Raw genomic sequence first — 10,777 nt, forward strand, 5'->3', positions numbered from 1 at the left:
GCGCGTCGGGGGGCGCGTGGCTGCAGGCCTCTGGTGCTGCTGATCGAAACACAGTGTGGCTGTGGGCTTTGAGTCTACAGCGTGGACAGAGCTGGTGAGCAGAGGTGTTCATCGGAGCGAGAGTGCTGTCGGGGAAACCGGAAACAGCGTCCGCGTCCCACGGTCGCCACGAGGCAGGAGCAGGAAGAAGGGACGTGGCCTGCGGAGAGCACACGGGGCCGTTCCCTGTTGGTTTCTTGGCATTAGAAGGGGGAACCCTCCCCGCCCCCCGTGGGCTGCACACGGCCACGTATAGAACATGCGGGAGAGAGACTGTGCGTCTGAACCAAGCCCAGGGCGGCTCCTGAGTGCGGTCGCGTGGGGGTGCGCGCCCCTGCCGCGCTTCTGTCCGGGGCCGGGAGGGCGCGCGCGGGGCCTGCAGCGGCTACCGGTAGCATCGCAGGTGTGACTCTGTGCTACCCAGGGGGCTCTCCAGGCACAAGAACGGTGTTTTCTTTAAACCTCGTTTCCAGTAGTGTCCCCGTGGAATGGCACAAGCATGTTTTGTTGCTGGCAGTAAGCAGGCAAAAGGGGCAAAGCGTAGCACCTCCCGTGTGCTCAGACAGCGGAAAGGGGGGTGTTTCAAACGACGCAATTCCCTGCAACCGCCCCGGCCACTGATGCCCTAGCCTGTCCTGTGGTGCGCGGCCAGCCGGGCTGTGCCGCCGGCCGCCGGTCCCGAGAGCCCTATCCAGGGTGCGCGGGCCCAGGGCAGCCCCGGGAGCCGCCGTGGGTACAGAGCCCATCCCGGGGCTGGGGTGCGTGCGTGAGGAGGAGCCGGCACGGGGCTCCCAGCCGTGGCTTCCTGGGGGCGGCGGAAAGCCCTGCAGCGGCGCAGGCAGCTCGGGCGCAGACGACAGAGGCGGCCCTGCCCCTGTGGAGCCGCCTCCTGTTGCCATGGGGACACCGTTTCTCCCAGTTTGTGCCTCGGAAAGAGGTTGTGTGCATTGGAGTTTGAGCTTAAAAATAGCGGCCCCCAGAGAGCCCGAGGGGAAGTCTGAAACCCCATCCGCCCCACCCCCTTGGAGGCTTTCTCTGCCACAGAGTAACCGCTGTGACTTTTTATGTACAAGTATGTTCTGCTTTAAAAGTTTAAAAAACACCTCAGTCCCACATTCTATGAACCAGCAAGTGAGCCTTTTGAAGATTGTGTTTCTGTCGAGCTGTAGAAAAGCGTTCCTCCCAAACAGGGAATTTCTGAGTGAAATTCGGAGGCCGACCCGGCGCAGTGCGATCCCTGCACTCGCCCTCGCTGCCCGCTCTGCGGGCGGCGCCTCCTTCCACCCAGACCGGAGGTCGCCGGCTGGGAGGAGCCGCCCTGGGTGGCTGGGCGCGGCCTGCTCGGGGGCGCGGCGCTTCTTTCTAGTCCGGGATTAACTGTTGTGTTACAATTGTTTGCTTCAAAGAATATTTGCCATAAAATAGGTGTTTAACAGTTCTTTGCTGAATAAGTTTATGCAAAGGAAGCCCCTTGGCTTTCTATGAAGATGGATTTGAAATGGTGTAGTTCTTTGTTTAATCGTATTTCGAGGATTGAAAAGAAAACTCACGTGCATTTAAACGGCTTATTACGTTTATTTTAGAAGTTAAATAAACTTTAGCCACAAGATAATTGAGCTCGGGAACGTTGCCAGGAAGTGGCAGATGGGACGTCCGCTCTGTCGGAACGTAACGCAGGCTCGCGCGTGCAGTGTAGGACGCGTCAAAGACCGTTCCAGAAGCGCTTCGCTTCGCTTCGGAGCCAGCGTTGGCTCCATGGGGTTCGGAGAGGACTTGGACTTGGGCCGCGTCTGAAAAATAATAAGGTTCAGTCGAGAGTGAGAAAACAGGGGGGCCCCCAGGCTCACCGGGGCAGCGCAGGGCCGCCCTCGGGGAGGCCGGCCAGGGCGGGTGACAGAGACCGCGCGTTTCCGTGGTTTCGGAGACTCTCTTCCTCGCTGACTGTTGGGGGAGCCCGGAGGGATGTCTGCGGGACAACCAAACACGTTAGCCCTTTTAGTGATCGTGTGTGTTTGTTTGTTTCCCCTACAGAAAAATCTGTGACCCAGGCCTTACGGCTTTTGAACCTGAAGCTTTGGGCAATTTAGTGGAAGGAATGGACTTTCATCGATTCTACTTTGAAAATGGTACATTTACTCTAAATTTAATAACATGCCTTTTCCAACTTCTCTTTGAATAGCTCCGCAGTTTGCTGATTCTTTGGCTCTTTTATGCAATGAGAACTTTTAACATTTGAAATTGAAAAATATCAACAGGGTTAAAAGTGTTGGTGTGCTTTGAAAAAATATCTGATTTTGTATAAAAAGTAATGTTGATGGACTGCACCCAAAGAAGTCCCAGTAAAGGTGTGATATGAGCCACAAAATGAGTCACCAAAAAAAATGTGTTCAGTTTCCCTGACACAACGGCATGAAAGCAGTCGCGGCGAGCCACGGCCCGCAGGGAGGCGCTCCCGAGCTCGCCCGCGCTTGGCAGCAGGGCGGCCCGCCCGCCCGCTCCAAGGGCGCGTTTCGACCGCTGTGGAGGGAGCCGCGTTCCCAGGACAGTGACGGAACAAGCTGCCACAGAAACGCTCGGGCCACCGAGCACAGTGTGGGCCAGCAGCCCTTTGCCCCCGCCCTGTCCTCGCAGGGACAGACATGTGGACGTGCGGTCAGAGGCGCAGTGTGGCCCTGGGTGGGGCTTGGGAAAGAGGCGACGGCCGGGGGGAGCAAGGTCCCTGACTCACATCCGTGATGTGCTCAGCGACGGAACGCCTGCCTGGGCATGGGGTCTTCAGTTGAGGGAATCAGTTTTTCTCCCGGGCACTGGGCATCTGCGAGCACACGAAGGTCATCGCCCCGTCCGGCCAGAGCAGACGCTGCGAGGTGCCCTCCCACCCACTGCCCCGCACGCGCCGGCGGCCGCCCGCCCATCCTTCGACTGATGCAGCGCACGCTGCGGTCGCTGCCTGAGTAGACGCTCCCCACGCTGGGCGTTCTTTGCAGCCGACGCTGACGAAGCGCTCAGACCTTCTCTGCGGACGGGAAGCAGGTTTGCTCCAGAGGTCACACGGCTCACCGCTGGGTGACCCACGAGAGCACCACGCGTCCTCTGCTCGGACTCGCCGACCCTCAGTCCTGGAGGAACAAGGGCGGGCCGCTTGTGTCAAAGCGGCACAGGCCGGACCCCTGGGCTGCCCGGCCCTGGCCCCCCCCGGCTGCGCAGGACTTGGGGTTCTGACCGCATGAGGCCAACGAGGCTCTGACGGCGTGGGCTCCGCTGCGGAAGGGGCCACGGGGCGACAGGTGCACACTCAGGCGCGGCCGCCTCTCCTCCAGGGGCAGCGTCTCCCCGGGCTCTCGGTACTTTGCCCTTGTCCCACATCCGGCCCCACATCTGTCACCACCAGGAGCAAACGACCATGGGACCCTCTCAGCCACCCCGGCGGCTCCCTCACTGGAAAGGCAGGAACTGCCCATGTGGCACAGCTTGTTGGCCACCACTTCCCAGGACAGAAACACCTCCGTCCCGCCTTCCCCACCAGCCGGCCTCCCAGGGCCTTGTCTGCCAAGGGCACCGGAGGGAGCAGTGCCCGCGCCCGCCTTCCCCTCCGTCTCCCTGCCGGGCCCGGCGCCTGGCAGTGCAGGGCGGGGGGGTGGGAGCCGAGGGCAGCTCGCTCCTAGACCCCCGCCGACGGGGCCGGGTCCGGTTCCCTCCGCACGGGGCTCACCTCTCGCTCTGCTCTCCCGCAGCGCTGTCCAAGAGCAGCAAGCCGGTGCACACCATCATCCTGAACCCGCACGTGCACCTGGTGGGCGAGGACGCCGCCTGCATCGCCTACGTGCGGCTCACGCAGTACCTGGACGGCGGCGGCCTGCCCAGGACCATGCAGTCCGAGGAGACCCGCGTGTGGCACCGCCGCGACGGCAAGTGGCAGAACGTGCACTTCCACCGCTCGGGGTCGCCCACGGTGCCCACCAAGTAGGTGTCCCCCAGCCCCGCTCGCACGGGGGCAGGCGCCGGGCAGCGCGGCCCGACCGGCACCGCGTGGGCTGCCGCCCCGCGACAGCAATCCCCTGTGGTCCTAGCCGGGAGCGTGGGGGACGCGACCCGGCCAAGCGCCCTCGGGGTTGAGTGGGGGCTTCGCGGACAAGGACAGACGGGGACGTCACTGTCACGCTCCGCGGCGGGAAGGGCGGCGGGAGGGAAGAACGAGGGGGCGTGGGCAGCGGCCAGTGCAGCGCCGGGGCCTGCGTCCCTGGCGTCCGGGGCGGTGTGCAAGGCGCGGCACGGGAAGGGCCGACGTTGGGGTCGGGGTCTGTCCCCACAGCCCGCCATCGGGGCGCACGCCGCGCCCACTGAACCGCGCGGCGCCTGCCGCTCTAGCTTGCAAGGCAGCGTAGCTCCCAGGCCAGAGGGAGGCCGCGCAGCAAAGGTCACCGTTGGCCTCCGAGTGGGGCAGGGCGAGCGGCCGGCAGGGCACAGCGCGTGCAGCCTCACGGAGCTGTGACTCATGGGCCCTGCGGCCTCAGGAGCGGCCCCTGGGTGGGGGGCGGGCGCGGCGTTGGCGGGGGCCTGGTGCCGGCACCACAAGGGGCCCAGGGACCGCGGGCGCTGAGGGGCAGGAGGGCGATGTGCTCGGGGCAGGCGGGGCCCCTCCCGCTCTCCCCCCCCCCAGTGTCCTGCCAGGTCCACGCCTTGCGCTCCGGGGGGCGGGAGGGAAAGCTCGCACAGCGGCCCTCCCACTCCCTCTCCGTCCGGTCCCCTGGCCCCGTAACCACGGTGGCTCCCAGGGCCTCCCCAGGTCCACGCAGACTGAGAGCTGGGCTTGTGGAGATGGGACCACAGGGAAAAACCAGAGAGAGGCTGGGATTCCGTCTGAAAACAAGGGCTCTGCATGCGAGACAAAGGCCAGAGGCGCAGGATCGTGAAGACCCCCGTTCCGTGCGTTTGCCACCCCAGGGGGGTGCGGGGGATGCGGGGGTGGCCCCGCAGGGCCTGGGGTCCCCGGGGCGAAGCCCGCTGCGCAGAGCCCCTGTGCCGCAGAGGCTGCGCAGGCCTCCCCCACTAGGCCGCCCCATGTCCCCAGTGGCAGAGACAGCCTGTCAGGAAGCACCTCTTAGATGCGGCAGGACATCTAAGGCGCGAAAGCCACTTTTCTGGGGTCTTACAAGTAGCACCCTGCCCGCGGCGCCTCGGGGTCTGAGGGCTGACTGGAGAGCCACGGGCCGTTTCCCTTCCCCTTGAGGGTGGTTTCTCCTGCTGCACAGTCACTGGAAGCCAGCACAGGCCTGAGCTCCCAGCATCTTCACACGAGCGCGAGGCCAGCGTTGCGAGTCCTGCCGCGCAGCCTGCGGCCCCGTGGGCGTCCTCGCGGTCCGGCCGCTGAGCTGCACAGCTCGGGCCACCCCACCTCGCTGGGCCGGCTCTGGGCCCCCGCTGCATCCTGCCGGGTCCCAGGAGGCGCCAGCCAAGGCTGGTGTGTCCCTCAGTGCGCCTGCAACTTCAGGCTCAGCCAGCAGGGGGCAGCGGGGGATCGAAAGTGGACCGAGGTTCAGCGCGGGGCTGCCGTTGTCTGTCTGCTTCTTCCGGGGCTGCGGCCCGGTCTGTGCGGCTCCGTGGTGAGCCCCCTGCTGGAGCCCCGGGGGGCGGAGCGCCCGGCAGCGTGTCTGGACGAGAGCTGCCGTCCACGCCTCCCCGCGTCCGGCCGCGCCCCTTGCCCCTTGTCCCCTCGGCGCTGAGAGTGGTGTCAGAAGCCAGGGCCGACCTTGGCCGTTTCCACCAAGTGACAGTGTTCGTCGCGAATTTGCTGGTGAACGTTATTAATCTGCCAGCTTCCCCATGCACTTGGGTTTATAGTAATAACCTGTTTGAAGCGTGGTCCCGGTCCGTCTACAGCTTGGCACCGTGTGGACAGACGGACAGCTCAGGCTGCCTCCTGTGTCACCGCCGCCTCCCCCAACAGTTTGCCTCGCGAAGGTCGCAGGCTCAGCTCGCTCGGCCTCGGCCTTCTCGCCCGCCTCCCGCTGACTCAGGAGCCCGCAGCCCGCTCTCTGCTGCGGCTGTTCTAATTGGCGTCTCCTTCTCCTTCGTCCGCAGCTAAGTGTCCACAGGGCCACGTCGGCACCGTGCCTCCAGGCCCCGGGACGGGACCGGGCCACCCCGCCTGCGGGAGGGCGTGAGGCGTGAAGGCCGGACCTGGTGCCCGCGGGACGCGCGTCTCGCCTCGCCGTCACCCTCCTGTCCGCGTTCACGCCTCACCGCGGAGCGAGCGCCGTGCAGGCCGCGGGGGCCGCCCAGGCCGCGACCCCCCAGCCTGCCCCTCTCTGCTGTCGATGCCAAGATTGGACAGACTCCCGTGGCTGTTCTCCTGAGGACGGCATGTAAGGAAAGTGTAAATTTTTAAAAACTCTTCGCTATTAATCTGTGTTGGCTTGTTTAACAATAAGGGCAACGGCGCGTTCTGCTTCCTGGCGTGACCCCGGCTGAGGCAGCGTTGGACCTGAATGCGCAGCCGCCAGAGCGGCCGCGGGAGCCGCCGCATTCGGGCCTCACTGCAGGCGGAAAGCTCGCGTCACGCCCGAGTGCGATCGCTTGCGGGTGCTGGTTCTGCGCTGGGGAGCACTTGGGACTGAGTTTTGTGTCTCTCAAGCCTGCTGTTTTCTTCATTTTACCCCATTTTTTCCTAGCTTTTTCCCCATTCTCCTCTTTACTTTTCTCCTGTCCGATCGTGAGGGGGAAGGGTGCCGCCCGCGTGATGAAGCGGAGTAAGCGGCCGCCGGCCCGCGGTTCGAGCGCGCCCTTCGGCCGCTCGGTCGGGGCTGCGCAGGGCTTCCCTTCACCGGGAGCCGGGAGCACACAGGGCCCGCGGTGGGGATCGGTGGCGGCCGAGGCCCCGTCCCGTGACGGGCTTGTGCCGCAGCCACCGGGGCCGGGCGCCCGCACACGGCCGCGTTTCTGGAGCGAGAGGGGCCACGGGCATCTCCACGCCCTGCCCCGTGTCTGAACTTAAGTGTTGTGACGTGTGCTTCTCAGCGTCTCCTTTTGTCCGAGCAACAGCGCGTCCCCGAGAGGAGTTGGGGTTCCCCAGTTCCCGGGAAAGCCGGGGAGTGCTGGGGCCCTGCCGTGTCTGCGCCCCTGGGCCCCCCGCTGCTCCCACGGCGACGCGCGCCCCCAAGCCTGCGCTGACGGCAGAAACGACACGCGCGCGTCCCTGCCCTCCCGTTGCACCTCCTGTGTTCACGGCGCATCACTTAGGTATCGTTGCTAGTGGATGTACGGTAGACAGATTGAAGCTTTTCTGATAATTGCTACATGATTTAAAACAATACATATTTAAACTAAACATATACAGTAAATGTATTGAGCCATGTTGACCTGCCAATGAAATCTGTGAAGTAACAGCCTCCTTTCTCCTTGTTAATTTCTTTCACTTTTCTGTGAAATGGCTGCACGTGGCGTACATGTGTTTAAACAATAGGCGTCCCGTGGTTGTCTGGCACTCGGAACCGAGCCTGTCGTGTTGACGGGTCGCCGTGGCCCTGCCCACCCCGCACCGAGGTGCCGGCTACGCGCTCGCTCCCCGCGGCGGGGTTCACGTCCGTCACCTTCTGCAGTTCACCACGGGACACTGTACATATTTCTTGCCATAATGGTAAATGACTGATTGATATATTTAAGAGTTAATAAATTTGTGATTTCTGCCGACAGTGTGTCTGTCTCCCTTTCTCAGGAGCAGGTCCTTATGGCCGAGGACCCGCGCCCGGCTCTGGTCCTCTTAGGTCCCCGCCTTCGAGGCCTGTCTGCCCTGGTGACGCAGTTTAACTTTCTGGGTGAACAAAACTGCCGTGAAAGCCAAGTAGTCAAAGACATCGCTGCCCCATCCTGCTCAGGGCCGCAGGGCCCGCGGTGACCCGCATCGGACCCCGGCCCGCCCGGCTGCGCGCGGCTTGACCGCAGGTGTCTGCGGCGCTCAGCTCCCTTTCGGTTCCTGAAGCCGCACACACCTCTGGGTTTGTTCCAGGATGTTCCTCCCTTTTTCAACCCAGGCCCTACCCGTGCGGTAGAACCCAGGCCCTCCCGACCTCGCCTGCGGCCGCCCAGCCCCCAGGAAGCCCTGCCGGCCCTCTCCTGCCGGCCTCCGCCCTGCGGTGTGTCTGGGGCCCCAGCTGCGCTCGCACCTGAGCCGCATGCAGGCCAGGCGGGGAGACGGCGGCCGTGCCGGAAGCGGGGCCCCAGGACCGCGGCTGCGGCCTGTGTGCCACACACGCCGCCTCCCGCGCAGCCCCCGTTTCCATGGGCGCGAGATGAGAAAGAGCCTCAGCGCAAAGGTGCCGTGAGCGCCGGGGCCTGGGCGGAGCAGCCGCCGCAGTGGCTCTCACGTGGGGCCCAAAGCCCCGCCCGGGGGTTGTCGGGGCAGAGCCGTGCCGTGAGCTGCCCCTGTGCCGGCCCGCACTCCTGGGGCAGGCCCGGCCCCCCCCCCGCCCCCCGTCAGCGGGAGGAGAGGCACTGGGGGCAGGCCTCCCGCTGGCGGCGGAAACCCGACCTGGCCCGGCCAGCGGGTTCCAGGGAAACTCTCCAGGGATCCGCAGGCCTGAGGGAACGACGCGTGATGGCGGGGGAGCCCGAGCACCACAGCCTTCGGTGCTTTCGTTCAACAAAGTTCCGCAACTTCGAGGACCTTTTCCGCTTCCAGGGTCTAGTTCGTCAGGGAACGTGAGGACACATGAAAAGATGGTGATGGACGTGACCGTGCCGGACGCGTCCCCGGGCCCAGAGGGCGGCAGCATGCCTGTCCCCGCTCCCGGTCACGCGCAGCCGGCGCCCGGAAGCCGCCTCGGCCGGAGCCGCGGCTCCCCCTTCCCTCGGGACCTGCCTCTCAAAGGTTCTGCCTCGGCGACGGGAGTTAAAAATGCTGTTAGCTTTTCTTTTAACTTCTGCCAACATTTTAAAATTGGGTATTTCATATAAAAGTCAGGATCTCTGGCTTAATGCATTTGAAAAATGATAAGGTTCTGCCACACGGGTCCCGTGTTCCTGTGGCAACAGTCAAAAGCCAAGCCCCCTCCCCCTCCCTTGCATCGCCCTTGGGTGCTGCTGACGCTGGGGACGCTGGCGTTGGGACCCCTGTGCCGGCTCCTCGGGCCAAAGTGACCGAACTGAAGAGGCCCCGACCCTTTGCGACGCCTCCGGGGCTCTGCCAGCTCCTGGGGGTACTAGTCAGGTTTTCCACAGAGAGAGCGTCACTGTGAGGACTGAGCCCGTGTCTGGAGTCTGGTAAGGCCCTCGACCCGCAGCCGGTGACCCGGAGACCCGGAGACCCGGAGAGCCGGTGTCTCCGTGGGGGTCTAACGGCAGGGAGGGGCCGGCCGGCGGCCCAGCTCAAGGCGGCCGCCCAGGGTCCTCGCACGGGGGCGGACGGCCGCTATTTCTGCCGGGCCTCCCCGACTTGGACGAGGCCCCCGGAATTGGGGAGGCATCAGGTCACCGCCTCGAATACGACGTCTGTGCCTGCACACCTGACACACACCCGGCGCTTGGCTTGCGTCCCCCCGGCACCTGCGGCCGGTCCAGCCCAGGCACAGAGCCGGCCGTCCCGCCGGCACGCGCAGCGGCTGCGCGCGGACGGAGGGGGAGAACCGGCCTCGTTTTCCGGGAGGCCCGGTCAATGGGCGGCTTGTCGATGGCACCCTGTCTCAGCGCCGGTCTCGGAGGAGGAAATGCAAAAAAGCAGAACCCCTGTTGCCTGTTTTAAAACTGGCACAAGAAAGGGTGAGTTCAGGAACCAGAGCGCTGATTTTCCAGACAATTCAGTGTCGACACCTGGTAGCCGGGAAGAGCCGGCAGCCGCACGAAGGCAGGCTGGACGGGGTGGCGTTGCTGACGCGGCCCGTACTCGGACCCAGGACCGAGCAGGCTTCACAGCGTGAGGAAGGGCCGCCCTGCCCACCTGCCGCTCTGTGCGCCGTCGGCCTGCGAGCCCGGCCGTTTCACAGGGTTGGTCCGTTGGTCACCATCGTGCCTTGCGAGAGGCTTCTTCGGGTTCGGGGCGATCGCGGGCCCTGGGGTGTGGGGCTCAGCTAGGAGGTGGCCCTGTGCACCAGCTCCAGCCGCACCGTATATCTGTGCAGGGTCTCTGCTGCGTCTCACGGGGAGTTATTATACTGGGGGTTTTAAAGATGACTTGGCCACACAGAATCCAAAACTGCTTTCTTTTTACCATCCACAAAATCAAGAAACAACAAAACCCGTGGTTACTGAAAATAAAAGCCGCCTAGGCAACCACCTCACACAACACACAAATAATCCCATGTGGGCAGAGCAGCCGCTTGGAAACAGTGACTCATTGGTTTGGGGTTGGGTTCTGGGAGCTGGGGTCTGGGAGGTGGGGGTGCCGCAGAGACCCCCTGAGAACAGAGGTGACCCAGCTGGCAAGCACATGGTGCCACTGGGGCTCAGAGCAAACACCCAGCAGCAGACAACACTCAAAGCCGCCGCCGCCGCAGCATGAAGGCCCTGGGCGTTCCGGCAGATTCCCGCCGTCCCCGCGAGGAGAGAGGCCACGTTGACCTTCTCGTCCCCGACCAAGAGCAGACACCGGGAGGCTAGAGCGAGTCCCGGCCGGGGCGGGGGCTCGGCCTGGGCCCCTCCTGCAGCCAGGCCTGCCCCGGAGGCCCCGTCCCACAGGCCCTGGCGTCCGGGTGCTGCCGGAGCCCCCGTCCCGCCCTCTGCGTTCCTTGTGCCGCACCTCAAGTAG

The 10,777-nt window shown here is 64.5% G+C and overlaps 1 protein-coding gene across 5 annotated transcripts in view; it reads left to right on the forward strand.

Moving 5' to 3' along the window:
• CAMK2D (calcium/calmodulin dependent protein kinase II delta) overlaps positions 1 to 7,720 on the forward strand; it is a 128,494-nt gene extending 120,774 nt beyond the window's left edge. For 4 of the 5 annotated variants that reach the window (XM_054563654.1, XM_054563660.1, XM_054563668.1 and 1 more), the window contains 3 exons: positions 2,071 to 2,165; positions 3,774 to 4,002; positions 6,121 to 7,720. In XM_054563654.1, coding sequence (XP_054419629.1) covers positions 2,071 to 2,165; positions 3,774 to 4,002; positions 6,121 to 6,124 — 328 coding nt within the window. In that variant the 3' untranslated portion in view covers positions 6,125 to 7,720. Of the gene's footprint in view, positions 1 to 2,070; positions 2,166 to 3,773; positions 4,007 to 6,120 lie in introns of those variants that run through there. The other variant, XM_054563686.1, reaches the window with a different exon arrangement.
• Positions 7,721 to 10,777: the final 3,057 nt, after the last annotated feature.

This window comes from Pteronotus mesoamericanus, unplaced genomic scaffold (assembly GCF_021234165.1).
Source record: "Pteronotus mesoamericanus isolate MK-2021 breed Mesoamerican mustached bat unplaced genomic scaffold, CSHL_Meso_final contig_163, whole genome shotgun sequence".
Classification (NCBI taxonomy): domain Eukaryota; kingdom Metazoa; phylum Chordata; class Mammalia; order Chiroptera; family Mormoopidae; genus Pteronotus; species Pteronotus mesoamericanus.